This window comes from Manis javanica, chromosome 7 (genome assembly GCF_040802235.1).
Source record: "Manis javanica isolate MJ-LG chromosome 7, MJ_LKY, whole genome shotgun sequence".
NCBI lineage: Eukaryota > Metazoa > Chordata > Mammalia > Pholidota > Manidae > Manis > Manis javanica.
The window spans coordinates 110,194,130-110,214,277 of record NC_133162.1 but is presented as its reverse complement, the minus strand read 5'-3'; the positions used below and the strand labels follow the sequence as shown (position 1 = coordinate 110,214,277).

At 33.5% G+C, this 20,148-nt stretch overlaps 1 protein-coding gene across 6 annotated transcripts in view; it reads left to right on the top strand.

Moving 5' to 3' along the window:
• LRP1B (LDL receptor related protein 1B) overlaps positions 1-20,148 on the top strand; it is a 1,876,014-nt gene that overhangs the window by 1,738,971 nt on the left and 116,895 nt on the right. For 5 of the 6 annotated variants that reach the window (XM_073241389.1, XM_073241391.1, XM_073241392.1 and 2 more), the window contains 6 exons: positions 5,297-5,419; positions 10,993-11,118; positions 11,840-11,977; positions 13,443-13,577; positions 16,923-17,042; positions 18,486-18,727. In XM_073241389.1, coding sequence (XP_073097490.1) covers positions 5,297-5,419; positions 10,993-11,118; positions 11,840-11,977; positions 13,443-13,577; positions 16,923-17,042; positions 18,486-18,727 — 884 coding nt within the window. Of the gene's footprint in view, positions 1-5,296; positions 5,420-10,992; positions 11,119-11,839; positions 11,978-13,442; positions 13,578-16,922; positions 17,043-18,485; positions 18,728-20,148 lie in introns of those variants that run through there. The other variant, XM_073241393.1, reaches the window with a different exon arrangement.

Sequence of the window (20,148 nt, the reverse complement as noted above, 5' to 3'; positions counted from 1 at the left end):
CTAAACCTTAGTCACTCTTGTCACCAGTTAGAATCTCTCCTCTATTCCTTCTTTCCTGGGCTCATGTAATTCCATCTAACTGGTCTCCAGGATATCCTACTGACTGCTTCCAAATTCATCTGATTTCAGTGTAACTCTGATTATGTCAAATATTACCCAAAGCTCTTCCTTCCTGATTATATACAAATAACTTAACCTGGCAATCAGAATTACAAGGGAAGGATCTCATTTTTACCTTCCCAGACTTATTATCACTCCTCTTTATATATCATATACCCTAGCCAAACTGGAAGATAAAATCTAGCAATATCATCCATGCTTCTCAACATCTTCCCTGATTCTTCTGCTAATTTCCCCATCTCAATACCTTTGCTAATAAAAGTTATATTTATCCTTTCAGGTCCATCTCAGTTACTTCTGCCTTTAATCAAATTTCAGTCTTCTTTGGAGTTTCCATAGCAACCCTTTGATTGCATTCCTGTTATCATATTCTTCCTTCTAATATAATTAGTTTTGTGTTGACTAAGTTTCCCTTGTTGCAATATGAGTTACCTGATGTGAAAAAATTAGGTATGCAAATGAATAAGGAAATACATTCCAGGCAGTGGGATCCTTATGTATGAAGTCACAAAGGTGGGAGAAATTTTAGCTGATTAGAGATCACAAATAATTGAGAATTTATGCTATAGAAGTTGGTTTAATATTAGGCATAATGAGAAATTATCCAAGGCTTTTAAGCAGTCTTTAAATATTTTGAAAAAAAGGAAAGGATGAGAGAATTTGAATTATGTAATAGCACAGAGAATTTAATAAAATTATCAATTAGAGATCTAGTTTCTTGCCTCAGACTCTTTCTATGCTCATTTTTTTTCATACTATCAAAGCCAACAACAGTTAAATGTCTCCAAGAGCTATAGAAATCTCTGGAAAGTGTGTGTGTGTGTGTGTGTGTGTGTGTGTGTGTGTGTGTGTGTGTGTGTGTGTATGTGTGTGTGTGTGTGTGTGTGTCTGTGTGTGTATGTGACTGCTTTTGAGATTTATCAGGATTCTACTAAATGTTTAAGTTTACTGACTTAAAAAGAGTTGAGAACCTTTAATTCAATCATTTAGAAATGTGTCAAAGGTCCCCTGCTCAACCCACTTGCTTTTCTAATATTTCTTAGGTTTTTTGCTGATGGGTAAATTCTACTTCCAGTGAAATATACTGGGGTTAAGGTATTTGATCCTGTATGGATGGACCTTAACGCATGATCAAGTTAGGATTTCTAGTATTTAATTTACTTCCAGGAAGTGGTTTAGATATTAGATATATATACTTCAAATCACTGAAGAAATGGAATGCTAGAATAAACATCTCTTAAATCTATAATATCTCAGTTCCATTCATCTCATCTCAAATCTGGACACTTGAGCTAATGGAGGCTAATTGCTGGGGACTGGAAGGTAAGAGAGGTGCAGGATTAGCATGGAATATTTTCCAAGCAAATCAATTTTATTGGTTTACTCTAAAAAGACTAAGCCCCAAATATTATGGAATTAAAAGCATTCACATTTATAAAGGTAAAACATGTTGCCCCAAGGCAACTTAGTCTTTATTTTCCTGAGGTTCCAAACTTTATTCTTCATAGCAATTTTGGTGGAAAAAGTTGAGTTATTCCTTTTAGTAATCATCAGCTCAAAAATGTGCAATTTATAGACATTCTAAAACATTACCATGTATTAAAGCTTCTCTCAAGCTAAATTAAGATAATTCTAAATGTTTATTTTCTGTGGTGAAGCATTTGCCAGATTCTATGAACCTGTGAAGGGCTCAGTTATATTTAGATATATAGGTCATTATTAATTACTATATGCTTTTCTGCTTTTCTAATAAATTCCTGTTTGAGATGATCAAGAACATGACTAGGAAACTGGAATTTAAGCAAGCTAAGCTTTTTAAGTGATACTTTTTTTATTGTTCATGTGTGCTTCCTAATAATAATTCAATGCCATTTCAAAATAAGCATTTTAAGTTAGACTCTGGATGTCACCACGCGCCATGATGGACATTTTGAAATGCAAATTGTTCCTAGTACAATAGGAAGCCTCTAGTAGGTTATCACAAACCCTTTGCCTTTCTGTTACAATTATGATTTCATTTATATTTTTCTTCTTTTTAATAAAAACAGTGGCATTTCCAATACCTTTATAGGGAAAATTATAATAGAATACCTTAGGGAACTCATTTTATTCCTTTTAACAAGACTTATGTCTTACAGATCGAGTTTTCTAAAATAATCAGAGAATGTCAAAAAGTTCATAAATTCTGTTTGTATTTAATCCATTGCAAAATGAAACATTCAATGAGATTTTGACATCGGAATCTTTATTCTGAAAGACTACAACTCTTCCGTATTCTCTGGATTTTGATATTGAATTAAGCCAACACTCACTGAACACCTTTAGTTCATATCTTATGAACTTCATATTTTAAGTTTATTTAATGTTAAAGACTGAACATGTTATTTTGTATCATTTTCAGACAGAGAGTTGTTAAGTGGTAAGATATTTTTTTGCCTGAGTTTTGATCATTAGGATTATTTTTAGAATTAAAGCATTTTATAGTTGAGCACTGCAGAAGTTTGAAATAAAGGTAAACCCCAGTACAGTTCTGTAGTCAGAAGCCTCATACGGTAATATTTACCTTAGTGGACTCACCACGGACTTGCCTTTATCTGTATCTCTGAGTTTATTCATCCTCAGAAATGCCAATATAAGCTGTATCCATTCAATTAAGCCCTTTTTTCAAGAAATCTTAGAACTGTTCTGATTGACGTCATTGTGTATTCTTGGGCTTGGATTCAACTATCACTTACGATTCTAAGCGATCTACCTAGAGTTGCCTAATCATCTCTCTCTAACATTAACCATGTCATGTTTTTAACAAGTTGACTTTAATAAAATCATAATTTTATTTGCAACATTAATAAAAATCATGAGATTTTTTAGCATCTGGATACCGAATTAAGAAAGCCACCTGCCTGGGCCTATCCTTTCTTCTAGTCTATGTCCTTTTAAAAAAGAAGACTCGTGTAAACTCCAGACCGAGGATAATCCTTTTATTTTGCTTTGGATCTCAAATCTTCCATACTTTCCAGATTCTCAAGAAACTCACTATACCAATCACTTTTTCTCACTCTTGTTTCCTCGGCCTTACTTTATCTACTGAATTATTTGCAGAAGCATTTAAATGTGTTCAGGTATTTGTTTTTCTTCATAAAAAAAAAAAACAAGCTCCCTCACTCATCTAAGTTCTTCCCCTTTAAAGTCAAAATTCTGGGAGAAGATACACTACTGTTTCTTCATCTGTAATCACCAACTGCAAATATTTCACTAAAGCCACCGCCACCCCATTAAACCTCCCCTCTCAGCACTATATAAATGTTCTAGTTACTATCTTCTTGTTCGAACACTTTTCAGGTATTTCCCCAACCACTCTGGCTGCTTCTTCACAGTCTCTTGCAGATTCCTCTTGATTCACCAAATTTTTAAATGTCGATTTCCATTGTGTTCTCTTCTAAACTTCAAATAATAACTATCTACTGATCATTCCCAGCTATATACATTTACATCTCAGAAGCATAACCTATATCAGGCACATTTATCCACTAGCCTGCCAAATATCATCACATGGTTGCCTCACCAGTAGCTTAAATGAATTGTGTCATCATTTCTATTTAGCCTCCACCTCCAGGTATGTTCCCTTACTAATTTCACATTCACCAAATGGTCCAAAAACAAACCAAAAATTGAGGGCTTTGTTTGACTACTCACTAGGTAGCCACCTTCATTTAGACATCAGATCCTGAGGATTCTGCCTGCTTGAAGAGCTCTCAGATGGAGCTGCTCTAAATCAAATTAGCATCAATGCTTTTCTGGATTGCTGTGACCCTTCTTCAAATTGGTCTTTTTTCTCCGGTCTTGGCTTTACTCTCCTTAGCTTCATTTCCAAGTCCTCTATACTGTAGCTAGTGTTATCATTCAAAAATAAAAATCTGATCCTGTCATTTCCTAAGTTAAATTTCTGTCACTAGATGTGAAATATTATACATTTCTGTTGAGTAAAAACTCAACAATAGGAGCTATTTGACCCATAGAAGCCTAGCCTCATTATTTCCTCCAAAGTGCATCCACAAAATGATCAAAGCTTTTTTCTGTGTATTTTCTAGGTTTGGAAAGGTGAACACTATCACTCCCCAGCCACATGTTTTATTAAACATATCCATTATTTAATATGTTAATACTTTTACTCACCAAATGCAATGTTGAAATCATATTTCTTTTTCATGAGGTCTAAGAATGTAGTATAATTCTCTGAGAGCAATTTTATTTAGCTTAATGCTAAATTCCCATCACACGTCTTTGTGCTGTTTCCCCAGGTACTGCTTGTAAATATGACCCTACAAATCACTTTGACCATACTCTTTTGTAACATAAACAGATGTTGGTTCCCAAAGAAATAAAAAGACTTGTCCAAAGCAAGACCAACCAAATAAGGTCCTAACTCCCAACCATGGCAGTTTCCATGATACGTTACTACATATCGAGACATAATCAAAGCTTATTAGTACTTTGGGGTCCTATTCATGTAGTAGATACATATAAATTTAAATTAGAATATCCCTGTATTCTTGATGTTTTCTTTTTAATTGTGAAAAGAGGAGAAAACACAAACATTTAAAAGTACACAAAAAATAGGGTACACTTCTGCACAGTTCTTATAAAAAATAATTACAATATTTCACCACATAACATAACTTCTAATTCTATTATGAATTAATTGTTTCTCTATGGCTGCAAAAACCTTTTATGAGTTATTATGTTCTTGGTGATTCAGTTTGTCAGCTTCCAGATACAGCTGAGTTATCTGATAATTTTTAAAAGTGTCTTTTCTTTCCAGAGCAACACAATTTTTACGATGAAAATTAGTACTATTTAAAATCTAAGCTTTTCTTAATGCTTAGTAACATTAAAAAGTTACATTAAATGGAAGATAAATATTGGAGAAAACTTCTACCATATTATCAGTATTCTCTGAAGAAAATATAGTATGTATGAGAGTAATATCAGATTATTTTATAAAGGAAACCATGAATACATGTTTTAAAAATGTCTGGATATTAATTGTCCCTAGCATATAGGAAAAAATTTGAGAAAGTAAGAAACTAGATACTTTTCTTAGAGGAATATGTATCCTGCTGACTGGCATTAATTATGCTCTATCTGTTTCTATGCTCCTTTTTGTTTTAAATTGAAGGAGGAAATATATGTAGAGCAGATGAGTTCCTTTGCAATAATTCCCTTTGCAAACTGCATTTCTGGGTATGTGATGGAGAAGACGACTGTGGAGACAACTCTGATGAAGCCCCTGATATGTGTGGTATGGCATTTCACCTGGCTCTAGATTGTATTCTCATTTCCTGCTCTAACGCACTGATGTGAATCAATGAAATGGTGAGGTGAACCACAAATTCTACCATTCTGGGGTTAGGTAGATAAAGTATAACCACAGATACAGCTTTTGTTCAGGTAATAAGAGATTACCCTGTTCAAAGCTTATGAATTTATAGAAAGCCTTCCTAAATCTGAACTTGCACATGTCAACACTATTCAAAGGGTTGATTATGGTCTGTCTGGGGGGATTTAAGAGTAGTCAGCCCTTTGAATTCACTAATATCCATATAAGGACTTTAGCTTCACACCAAAGTGGTGCTTTAGGCAAAAAAAATTTTTTTGGACAGATAAGTACATGGAAAAATCTGAATAATAAAATCATGTAATTTCACAACTCATCCACTGTTGAGACAGGTTGTTCAGAGAAGGGATATAGGAAGAGAACTGAAATTAGAAGTTTCTTAACATTTAAATCTGAAAATCTTAACAGAAGTTATTACTTCTTCAAGTTACTCTTGATGGGTATTTGTCAGAACTGTGCTTATGCAACCAGCAACTATAAAGGTACAATTTTAGACCACTAAAGTAAAGGATTTCTTCTTATATTTAATAAACATTGTTATTTCCCTCTTCTCATTCTTTTTTGTCTAATCTACGTAGGAAAGAAAATTTCACCTCTAATCTAAAGAAAAATACATCTATTCTGTATACAACTAAATAGCACATCAAGTGAATTAAAGAAAACATACTATAAGTGTATATACTTAAATTCGTTGTTTTATTTGATGCACTAAGTTAAACCAGTATTTTTTGATAGATGATGACATCAACTACTGATATGGCAGTTGACTAAAAATGTCCAAAACAAAGAGGTGGCTTTATTTTTAAAGGGATTTAAAAGTTGAAAAAGATGGTCTTTGGAGTGTTCTCTGTAGCTACAACTAGTGAGAAATATAACTAAATTTCAATTTCAGTTCTTTTACAGAATCTTATAAAGTGGACACTAGAGAAGCACCAGAGATATATTGTTTCTGAATCATAATGCATGAAAAAATATGAGTTTGTCTACCAATACCAAGCCAGAACCTATTATTTTTATAAACGATATGTTTTTTTTTTCTGTTCTCTATTCGCCATCAATACAAAACTGGTCAGTTGAACAAGAAATGTTTGATAACTAATTAACCATGTGGCACTCCAGAATCATACCCCCAGAACCACTTCCAAGGCCAGGAAGTGATTCTCAGTCACATGCCACACAGGTGCTAGAAAGATTGTAAAATACATCCCTCTTGATTCCGTGCATGTTTTGCATTCTCTTCAGTCGTCAGTATCAACACTGAGTCAAGCTACTATGTCCTGCAGACTGTGCTAAGTAATCAGGATAAAAAAATAAACAGCACATAGCTCCCTTAGACAAGGAGATATTATTCTGGTTGGCCAAGTAATTTCCATACATTGTATTTCAAACAATGGTAGAATTAAGTAAAAAGAATAAAGCAGAGAGGAATAAGATGAACTCTGTCTAAAAGGGGAATTCAGAAAGCTACAGTTTTGAAGAATGTAGACTAAAAGGCACCATAGGCATATTGAGCAGCATGGGAACAAATATCATTCATTTATTTAATGCATATTTGTTAATCCTGAGTCTGTGATTATGTTTGGTGATACAATGATGAGAGGAAAAGACATGGACCCTGACTTCACAGAGCTGGGAATCTTATGGAAGAGATAATGATCACAAATATATACAGCCACACACTCTAATATGTGCATTAAAGAAAAAGTATAGTAAGCTGTAAAAGTATAGAACAGAGGGATTTCATTCTATCTTCGGTTATGAGAAATAATATTTGAGTTTAGGTCTGAGAAATACATAGCTACCAAGTAGGTGGAAGGGATAAGGGTAGGTGGATAACACAATATTGTAAGAAACAAGATGTAGAAAGACCCTGAGGCAGAACAAACCATACCTTACTGGAGGAACTGAAAGATCTATGGGCTTGGAGAGTACAGAGGAAGGTAAATATTGGTTTAGGATGAAACTGAACAGACAAGAGATATCTGAAACCTTGTGAGTCTTGGTAGAGGTTTTTAGATTAATCTGAAAGCAATTAAAAATACTAAAGAATTTGAAGCAGAGAATTTTAAGCTGAGAAGTTGCATAGTTATATTTATATTTTACTAAGGTAGTGATAGCACATGATGGCAAAGTACACACATATTTGAAAACAATTTAAAAGGTAAAATAAAGTGGATTAAATAATAGATTGGATACAGAGGGTTGGAGAGGAATTTGTCATGTATAATTTACAGGCTGTTGTCACTTGCACATTTGAGTAGATGGGGAACATAGGCAGAGGAACAGGTTTGCAAGTAAAAATCAGCAGCCTGGTTTGAGATGCTTTTGAGGAGGCATTCAACTAGAGATTTCAAACAGATACTAGATATTTGGTTCTAAAGCTTATGAAGGTGGTCTACAGATATAAATATGAGAGTCAACATCAGTTATGGTGATAAATATTGTGGAATTTACAAGATTTAGGTTGGGTGGGAGTAAAGCATACGAGAAAGGGATTAGGAAAGAATATTGAGGGACGCCAAACATCTAAATAAATACAAGCCACCAGAAGAGACTCAGGTAAGTGGCTGCAAAAGGATTAGCAAACAAAAAATATGGCAAAATAAATACCAAGGTAATAAAATATTTCAAGAAGGATGTTTCAGGGAATGTCTCTGAAGAGTCAGGGAAAAATGAATTTCACAACAGGGAAAAAAATGAGTTTTAGAGAAGATTAGTGATACTGTCTCTGTTGCTAAAAAAAATACTGGAGTAAGTTGATATGTGTAGATGCAGGTGGATATACAATTATCCAGTAAGATGATAGCAGATTTCCCATCTCTTTTTACGCTTTTACATGTGTGCAGTAGGAAGCATGCTTGTATAGAATGTGGATGATTGGTGCTGTAGAGAGGTTTGAAAGGAGAGCAGATTTTAATTATGATTGCAATTATTGCAATGAGTAAGGGAGTAACATGGAGATATATATATATATACACACACACATACATATATATGTATTATATATGTATATATATAATCTCTAAGTAGTGTTCTGGGCTGATCTGACATTAATATTCATATTTAGGGTATCAGTGGCTCTTGTGGTATGATCATCTGTGACCTTCCTGGGCTTCCCAGAATGCAGGCATTGAGATAGCCAGCAGTTTCATTCATCTAAGTTTAGTGTTTTGTTAGATAACCAAGACAAAAAAGAGAAAAGGGCCAGAGGTTACAGATTATTTGGATGTGATTTTCTAAAAAGGGCTAATGACAGTGTCCAACATATAATAGGTGAGTAACACATATTTTTTGAATGAGTTAATTTAAAGTTGGAACATGGAATCTAAAATCAATAGAGAGGGAAGTAACGACAACAAAGGCATTGGATTGGGAAAAGGTAGACATATCAATGTGCTAAAGTTTTAGCTAAGGCTGAAGAAGGAGACTAGTTGATTTAAAAATTTGGGAAGGTAGGAGATTGTGGTCAGATCTTGGAGCATTCAAATTAGTGGCTTTATAAATAAAGCAATTGGAGGAAATAGCAAATCAAGTTGCACCCATATGTATCAGTTAGTGTTCTTATCTTCAGGAAATAGGAACTCTCGTTGACTGGATCAAAAAGAGAAATTTGTTGAAATCCACCAATGTTCACAACCTTCTGGAAAGTAAGTGGCCTACATGGATTAGGGGAAAAGTACCTCGTGTATGAGTAGCTCAAGATGCAGTTATTTGACTTGTTTGCTCGCAGTGACGCTAAAATCACCTTGTATACTGTAATGAATATGGCTGGAGAAGGACCATGAGGGAAGGTGCTGCAGTCTTCTGTGAACTGGGAGGTTTACAGGTTGATGAGAAAATAATAATTGGAAAGAGGTATAATCAAATGCATGGCCCTCAACATGTTTTGGTTTTAGTTTATTAAAAAAATATATAACATAAAGATATAGTAACAAAATTTTGGAAGCTACAGTAGGAAACAAGGATGTCTTCAAACATGAGATAGCATGAGGTCTGAGCAATTTAAGATACATTCCTGAATGACTCAAAGGGGAGGAACTATACTTGGAGTGAGAACCAGATTTCAATTTAAACAAGGAGGTCAGGAGAGAAGAATCATGGCATATTTAAGGAGCTAATAAAGTGGCACTGCCAGAGTGTTAGAAGTGACAGAGGAGGAGTCTATAGGGGTGGCATGGACAAGGTAATGATAGGTCCATTATGCTATGTAAAGTATCTTAACTTGTATTCTTGAAAGTGATGAATGACGATGGAAAAGACAATCAGATTGATGTGTTAGGTGCATTGTTCTGGTGGCTTGTGGAGGATCACAGGTTGGGTAATGAAACTAAGACATTTAGCGTTCTATTTCAGTCATCTCTGTAAGAGATCATGAAAAATGGGACTATTTCATGGAGGGAAGAAGATGAGTTTGGTTATAATATCAACTGGTCTTGTTGACTAATAAGAGTGGGAGTCCAAGCAGAGGAGGGCATCTGGAATGATCCCAGACTTGTGGCTATGATGTGCCACTAACTTAACTATGGAAATACAGCAAAACTTGTGTTTGGGGAGAAGGGACTGATGGAAAAATGATAAAGAATTGAGCTTTGAATTTACTGACTTTGAAATTCCTAAGGAGATATCCTGTAATTGACTGTGAGATGTTAGACTGAGAGAGTGAATGAAAGTCTTCGCAGTATAGCATCAAGTGAATCCATGAGGATGAATGAAAATACTAAGCAGAGGATTCAGAGGGAAAATATCATGGGACCAATTAAAGGGCCTTGGGATATTCCACAAGTAAGGGTGCAGAGTCATTAGAGATGTTTCCTGCTTTAGGGATGGATTTCAGATTAGATAGTGATGGAAAGGAAAAGAGTAAAATACACTGGCTTTCATTGTCTAAGTCTCACACACACATACACACACACAAAATCATTAAGAATAACTTAGATCACCTTATGTGCCTCAAATACATATTTACAAATTTGTTTACAGAGACAGAGTAAGAAACATGGCGATAGTATTGCTGAGAATTTTTCTTTTCCACCAAATGACCTATTTTCAATTTTGGGCCTGTAACATATGCTTGCACAAGCTGTATTCTGTGTGAAATTGCTCTTTCAGATAGCGAAGTGTCATGCCGTGTGGTATAAACCATAGGCATAAATTAATTCGGTACACCAAGCGAAGTCTGCTAAGATAAAGCATCTGGAAATGAGACCATGAAGTTCGGCTCTTTTTCTTCAGTTCATTTCAGCTGTGCATTCTTTTCTGTAGTTAATATAAATAACTAGGATCATAGCTTCTATGATCTATGATACTAGATTTTCCTAGTATCTACATGTAGGCCATTTCCACAACAAAAGATATTCAGAAAAGCTAGATTATGGATTTGAAAAGAAACAAGAAAAAGAGGGAAGGAAAAACAAGGATGATTCTTCATTAAGTCAGTGGACCCAAATGAGATGCTTTGTATTTTTTCTTTTTTCCAGTTACATTTCTTTGCCCACCCACAAGACCTCACAGATGCAGAAATAATAGAATATGCCTGCAGCCTGAGCAAATGTGCAATGGGATTGATGACTGTGGGGACAACTCGGATGAAGACCCCTGTGGTGGTAAATCCATTTAATGTGAAATGATTGATTCAGTGACAGCTATAAGATAATGATATGGGGGTTCAAAAAATTTTAAAAGACAACATTTTCCATGTGTCATGTCTGAGGGTATTTTTTTCAGGCACTTGACCTTCTGGCAGGGTGTGAAATAATCTGCAAACATTTCATTTGCATAGTAGAGCCATGCAGCTTTATCCAGAGTGTCTACCAGTCTGTAAATCTCCATTGATTACAGTTACATTATTTCAGAAAATACTGCATGAAAGAAACGTGTGGTTGAAAAACTGTTTAATAACAGTTTCCTGACTGGAGAGGACTTACATAGATTGTATGTATGCAAAATCCGTTTTTCACAATTCTGAAATTAACAAACATCTTAAAACCAAAGGCTTTGCTAAAAGATGTGGCAAAATCATCTGGGGACAAACCCTGACTTGAACAGGTCTGAGGCATTTTATATTATGTTTTTTAAATATATCACTTGAGGTAAATATTCAAACATTTTTCTGTGAATGTATGGAGTTATTTATTACAGGGTAAACACATTATTGTCTTTCTAAAAGTCCAAAATTTCAAAATTTTTTGATTTGGCCCAAAGAACTTCAAATGAAGGATTGTGGACCCATGTTTTTCATAAGGTTTAGTAAAATCTTCAACTTGTTATGGCTCAATCAATGTGTTTGATTCTGTGAAGTATTAATCATTCTTAATGACTTTATAGGTAAGCTTACATATAAAGCAAGACCTTGTAAAAAAGATGAGTTTGCTTGCAGTAATAAAAAATGTATCCCCATGGACCTCCAGTGCGATCAACTTGATGACTGTGGAGATGGTTCAGATGAACAAGGCTGCAAAATAAGTGAGTTTGTTTTCTGTTTAAGAAAGTGCAGACACACGCATATCCAATTTCTGCTTCGACATGACTGAAATTTTCTTTACTGCTGTGAGAAAAAATTGTTTCTCAAAATGTGCCTAAGTAATGCCTTTTTAAAAAGCCTTCATCAAAACAAGTTTAGAACCTCACTTAAATTAGTATCAGAAAGTAAGAGGTGGGAAAGGTTAATTTTGCAGTTAAGTACCCTTAAAGTTGAAGTTGAGAACTCAATATTCAATTACATACTTTGATGCCAACAAAGAAATCTATCTCCCTTAGTATTTTATTTTATAAAAATAAGTTTAATATTTTTGAATTTTACAAACAGTGATATTTGGTTGAATGATGGTAAAAATTTGAATAATTTACTCAATGTTTTAAAATTTTAATCTATTGCTGAGTTATTCTTAAGAAGACATTATTTTATTCAGTCAGAATATTATGATATGATACTTGAGTCATTAGACCTTGGGTGTTAATAATTTTGTGTTTAATGTTTGATATCTGATTTTCCATATTAAGAAAATAATTAAGCTTGTAACCCTAAACTCAGATTGCCTATAAAAGTCACAAAATACTTCCTACTTTGGGGTCTTTCATTTTTCTCATTTATGCATCTAAGTTCCTTACTGGGTGATAAAGCAATACACACCAGGATATGGCCACCTATAACTCCACTATGGTATAATTCCACTCGTGTATTTTAATTAACTATAAAATATTAGAAAGTCAGTGGAGATTAATAATGGTTACAATTCTGATAATGAAAGTTCTCATATTTCTCAATATTTTGATTTAAGTAAAAGAGCTAATTCAGTGTTTCTCCTATAATAATGACCCATTCATTTATTTGCATTCTAAAATGTTTTCCTAAATGGGAGATAAAGTAATGAAATTACAGCTACTATACTGGAAATGGCAAATAACACAGTCTGTCCTAACTTGTGTTGCAGTCCATGACCATTGAACATGTTACACCTTCAAATATTGCTCTGCACATGTATGCCTGAGCAACATAGTAGTGCCTTGATTGAGTTCCTGAATATTAAGTTAGGTTAGCAATAAATGACCACATCTTTAGGTAGCTTCTAGAAAATGTTCTGATTCTCAGGGAAGAATATAGCACTCACACATTATACCATTGTAAAGATAGCTTGTCATTAGAACCATTGACCCTTGACTTCATTTTAGAAAGTAGCGTAGCTTGGTAACAGCTGTAAATATCAGCTGTTGGCAGTTTTGTCTGAACTATATTCAGTGTAAAGGAGTTCAGTTTTTATCTGCTTTCTACTTTTATAAGAAACGAGGGCTTATATAGTGAAAAGGCCATAATCTTATAAGTTCAAAAAGAGTTATCTATGGAATAATATAATTTCAAATTAAGAAAAAAGTAAACTCTCACTTCAGGAATCAGAATTATATTAGTTTTGATCATATTTTTAAATCCTAGCTTCTGCTGAATATACCTGTGAAGATAATGTGAATCCATGTGGAGATGATGCATATTGTAATCAAATAAAAACATCTGTTTTCTGTCGCTGTAAGCCTGGATTTCAGAGAAACATGAAAAGCAGACAGTGTGAAGGTATAGTACATTTCCTCAACAGCTTGCTTTTAAATCTGCAGGTTATAACAGACTCCCAAGCCTGCTAAATTGTTAGATGACAGGGATTGATTTTCATCATAATGCTGTGTATATATGGGATACCATTTTACTTATGAGTGAAAAAGTCCCTGAGGTCAATAGCCTGTTTGTTTGTAAGGCTAAGCTAACCATCACTGAGGCTACAAAACCTTTTCTATAGCCCATTCAGACCTGCAGGGAATTTTAGTTGTATTGTTACAATTCTGTTTTGAAATGCAAATAATGAAATTGCTAGTTCAGGAAATATCAGAGAATTAGAGGTACTTCACAGAAGAACATGTTTATGGTGACGCACTTTTCTTGAGTTGTGGCATTTGCTGAATTACAATAGGTAAATTTATTTTTAGAGAATTGTGGGCTTTTGTCCTGACACTATTCTTTTTTTTAAAATTTTTTATTAAGGTATTATTGATATACACTCTTATGAAAGTTTCACATGAAAAAAACAATGTGGTTACTACATATACCCATATTATCAAGTCACCCCCATACCCCAAAGCAATCACTGTCCATCAGTGTAGTAAGATGCCACAGAATCACTACTTGCCTTCTCTGTGCTACACTATTTTCCCCTGATCCCCCACACCATGTCCTGACACTATTTCTTAAATAGTGCTTTATATGATCAAGAGTGTCTTCTGAAATCCAAAGACAGGATCTAAATAAATCTCTGTCAATTTATGTCAAATTATTTAAAAGTTGAGCATGTAAGAGATCCAGGGTTTCATGCTAAGTTACATGTATAATTTACATCAAAGCTTTAACTATAAAGCAATGATATACAAACCTGTTCATGTTGTCTGCCAGTTCCTCCACTAAAGTTTGTTACTGTGGTTAGAGCTAAACTCAAATTGTCTAAGTCTAGTTTACCCAGAGGAAATTCAAGTCATGCAATACTTTCACTTGCCAAATTCCTCCTCTACTATCTTTTTTATGTTATTCTTGGGTAAAGAAAAGTGGTTTTAGATTGTGTCAATCAAAATGGGATTACTGACATGAATTGATTGTACTCACCCAAATGTGGAAGAAGGATAGCCATGTCACATTTATGTATATTTTGAATTATATACTTATTGGGGTTATTCATGACATTTTATTTCTCTATTAACATGGACCACTGAAAACTGGCTAACCAAGTTTTTCTCTGTTTTAATAGAAAGGCAAACTATTTCTCAAGACTATACTATTCTTTCCCACTTTCTATGAATTGTATATTAAAAAACACACACACAAGCACACACACACACAATGTCTTCAAGATTTTAATTTCAAATAACATTAATTTTCTAATATTTATTTGTGAAGAGTGGGCTTTGTATCCTTTATATACTTACTAGATTTAGAAATCTTGTTCTCAACATTCTCTTTATTTTCAATTTTTTTCATGACAAAACCTGCAAACTACATTCTTCATGTTAAATTGTTGTGAATTCAGTATTTTTGTTGTGCAAATGAGTAACTTCTGCACTCTAGTGAAATTTGTATCTTTATTTAAGAAGCAATTTCACTTGGTATGGAGGAGAAAGCTATTAACTTGATTTGTGATACAAAGAACTTAAATTTGTTTTTGCCTTTCTTACATGTAACTCAAAAAAAGCGTAAAAAATCTCTATTTGATGTTATAGCCATAACACTACAATTAGAATATCTAATAAGAAGAAAAATTAAAGAAATAGCAAAGAGAAATAGAAATGGATTACTAGTTGCTGTGTGCCAGGAAATATTCCAAGTCCTGGACATGGGTGAGATTCCTCCATCCTCTTCAAAAGCTCACAATACAGACATTATTAAGAGATGAGGAGAAAAATGGTGGTTCTGGCCCAATATGGGGCTATGTGAGGGAGCTGAGATTTTACTAGACCATGCGTATTTTGGCTTTTTTGATTCGATTTCAAAGGAAATCATAGTAACAAATAACTTCCTGTTTGAAGTTATAGATGCCAAACAAAAAATATTTTTTGTAATACTTTTCTCATGGCTAAGTGATGAAAACATATATTTTACTTTATCCCTGTTATAATATCTGTTAACAAGTACATTTAAAAAAATCTCTTTATCCTACATTTCAATCAAGCACAGAAATGAATTGGCATGAAAGTGCTCAAGTTCACTTGGGCAATGTATCGTAATAGAGACAATGAAATCAGAAAGCCTGAATTTAAGTCTGGACAGTCTTTTACAAGTGTCACAGGTCATTACATTATCTCTACCATTGAGGCTTTGGAACACTGTTGAGGCTAAACAAAAAGATAATCATTACTGGCTCTGCTTATCCTTAAATTCTCTAATTCAAGGGAAGGACTTATCTCACAGATTTATTGCATCATTAAATAGGGCAACTATCAGTGATAAAAAGGGGAAAAAAGAAAGAGACAGAGAAAGGTAATTCACCAGAATAACCTGACTTCAATCCTGGCCCTGCTTAAGCCATTAAAATTGGAGGTATATTTTAACCCGGAGACTATCACCTGTGATTTATTAATTTGCTATTTATTATTTATATATATTTATTTATAGGCATTCAAGTCTTTGTTGTTGGTGGTGGTTGTTTGTTTAATCCACATTGCCCTCCTTGTTAAGCTTCTTATATATATGAAGCCAGACATGTGTTACAGGTGTTTCTGTACCTTCATTCTTTGTCAGGCATTGTGAAAAATTCAACAAAAATATAATAAATAATCATTTATGCCCTCAAGGGACTGACAGTCAAGTGGTGGATATAAATATATGACCACATATATCAAATAGAATGAACAATGCTGTAAGAGAGAGGCATGATTGCAAACAGTGGAGAAACTATGGGATAGATAGTCACTGTTATGCATTGGTAGACACTAAGGAAGGCTTCACTTCAGGTGGATATGGAGAGATAAGTAAAATTCTCTATGCAAAGGTGGGCTAGGAAATTAGAGGACAGAGGAATATCACCTAAGTGTGAAAGTATGTAGGCAGGTAATCAGAAAGACTTAAAAAGAAACCTCCAGAAGTGTTTATTTGAGTGAATGAAAATACTAGGGAAGTTTGGAAATGAATAGTTCAGTGTGTTAAGTAGATTGACAAGCAATGTACAAATAATTGATGAATTATTATAATGAAACTATAGTGAAAAAAGTTGTTGTGGCCTGAAAATAACACACAGGGAGTCACAACTTTAGAGTTTGAAAAGACAATGAAAAAAATAGGAATAAAAGTTCAAAGAAAAGAAATAAATTTGTCTTTTTGAAACATGGAAAGAATGAAAGTACTAAGGGTATGATGATCCTATTTCAAGCTATTCTTTTCTAGACCTTAATGAATGTTTGGTATTTGGCACATGCTCACACCAATGTATAAATATGGAAGGATCATATAAATGTGTATGTGACCAAAATTTTCAAGAACGAAACAACACCTGCATAGCAAAAGGTAAGGTTGTAGCTGTTATTTCAAATGCGACTGTAATTTTGCTATAGATATCTTACAGGGTATGATGTTTCATATTAAACTTAGCAATAACTTCATGACTGAAGCTATAAAAAATCTCTCTTTGATACTTATTCATTTGGCCAGTTAGTTTGTTACAATTTTTAGTTAATCCAGTCTGGGATGGTTTATAGACATGACTGTCAAACATATTTACTGTTAAAATCATTTTTGTGTTTGAAACAATTTGTCAGAAGGGTGTAAAAGTTTAAAAGCCAAAGTGATAGTCAGAATATAAAGTATCTTTCTTTATGGCCTGTTCTCAGTGTATCTGAGAAACTATTATACTACTGGGATAAAAAGAGCAGGTTAAAGGTTTGCATTATAAGGAGAAGGCAGTTTTGAGTAAGGATTTAAAAGGTGTTAAAATAATGCTTTCAAATTCAGACCTCCTCCATTTATAAATATATTTTTTAGTAATTAAATTACAGGTATTGGACTTTTTTAAATATGGATTTTAAGTCTCACATGATTTTACTAAACAGTATTGTAACAAATTTAGTATATATGTATATATGTGTGTGTGTGTGTATGTGTGTGTGTGAGCACATATTGGGAACGTTATTAAACTCTCTGAGCCTCAGTTCCCCGTCTATACAATGGGAATACTAATACCTACTTTCCATGATTGTTTTAAAAAGAGATATAAATTGTTAAATCTTAAAATAGTGCCTGCCACATAGTAAACATTCACCAAGTGAGAGCTATTAAGCCAAAAGAGCTGAACTATACCTCATGTACATATTTTTTGAATTTTCAGATACTTTATATGCAATTCAGTTTTTCTTCACTGTTTCATTAAAATTGTAATTAGTACTTTCAGGATTCATTTTAGGATTTTACTTTTCTCAGTATGCAAATTATATCAAAGTTGTTCTGTAGGTGTCAAAACTTCAGGCTAAAGGGTTCCACTTCACAAGATTCTAGAGATTTAGATTATGACACTCTAATAAATACTGATATCTTCATATAATAAAGACATAAGAACATTATATATATATATATGTATATATATGGTAATGATCACTCAGGTGTATTAATGAATATACAATATAACATCTGAATATTGAGACTCAAAGCATTAGAACATAATTTATTGTGACTTATCAAGTAGAAATCCCTCTTCATAAAAGGATATCTACTACAAATAGCTAATTTCTAGTCATCAGGTAGGTTTTGTCCTCAAGGAAACCTCTATCAATAACACTTAAAAATGTTTAGGCAAGTTTTCTATTAGAAATTAGAAAGATGGTATAAAGGTAGTTCATTTTTATTTAGCAAGAAATTGTTAAGAATCACAATTCAAGATAATTTAAAAGTATAATCATTGCTCTTACATTAGTTGAAATTTACTTTATTTTTGTATTTTATTATAATAATCTCCAGGCTCTGAAGATCAAGTTCTCTACATTGCTAATGACACTGATATCCTGGGTTTTATATATCCATTCAACTACAGTGGTGATCATCAACAAATTTCTCATATTGAGCATAATTCAAGGATAACAGGGATGGATGTATATTATCAAAGAGATATGATTATTTGGAGTACTCAATTTAATCCAGGCGGAATTTTCTACAAAAGGATCCATGGCAGAGAAAAAAGGCAAGCAAACAGTGGCTTGATTGTAAGTAAATAACATTGAATACTTGAAGACTCATACCTCATCACTTTTGTGCTATTTTTTTAAATCTATCACAATATCTGACTGTAGGACATAATTAATATGTTAAGTGATTTCTCCCAATATTCTCTCCATATAGAAATAAAACATTTTCTTACTCATTTATTCTTGGAGCTGCGTGTAATTTAATAATGTAATATGTTTTTGTTTTAGTACAGTTGCCTTAGTTACATAATAATGGGAATCTATAAAACCTAACATTTATAGGACATTTTATATTTTACAGTGTTTTATGATATATTATGAACATGAGGTTTTTTCTTCATGAGATGAGATTGAAAATCATCACTTTGGTTTTACATTAGAAAATGAACTGCCAGACATGCAGAGAGACTTATTTCATTTTTAACAATATCAGATATATACTTCTCTTATAGAGCAAGAGACCCACTGAACAGTATAGTCATTTCTTCCGACTCCTGATGACTGTATTTCAAGGAACATCCAAACATAGCAATATCATTTGCTGGTGTATGATGGACATATTAATTATTGCGGTTATTCCTTTTGGGAAAAATACACTAGAAAATTTGTTTAGACTTGTGGTTGTAGACTTTTTTTTTTGGAGTGGGTGGGCATGTCAATTTATTCTGTATTTTATATTTTGAGGTAACCTGGGAGAAAAATGACAGATAAATACTTATCTTGATGGAGCCAGGCCCATTTCCGTACAACCAAATGTCAAGTGCTATCACAGTAGGATATAACTGAAACTTTGTATTTGAAAAGAATCAGAGGTTCCTATCTGGCAGTCCTTACTACCTTTTACAGTGGGATCTACCATAAACATTTGACCTACATGAGTACCATTTGATAGAAATATGGGACATATCAGCACCAAATAGCAATAAGCTGGTTTTAAAACATGCTATATGACCTGTCCAATTTAGGTTGGATTATTAACTGTAAGTAAAAAATCCATGTATATCAGAGTTGTCTTTCCAACTCTTTCTCCCCCAAACAGTGTTATATAATTGCTTTGGTTGTGTTCAGAACAGTCCTAGGATACAGCCAAGAAATTTAGGAGATCACTCTGCCCTCCTTCACTCACATAGAATCTCCTTCCTCTCTATCAGACCAAAGACTGACTCAGTCTTGGCTAACTGTAGCTTTCTTTATCTCTAGAACTGAAGTCTGCCTTGCAAAACCTTTGCTCCTATAGTAACATTTCATCTGTTACGAATGAAGTGATTCAGAGTATATACCGTGGTATTACACTGCCTGGGTTTTAATTTGTTCCTGTTGCTTAATAGCCTCTTAGCTTCTTTGTACTCTCAACTTCATGAGTAGTGAGAAATATATGCTTATTTATATTTACAGACATATACTATATATATATATTAGTGATGACAGTTCTTTGTACA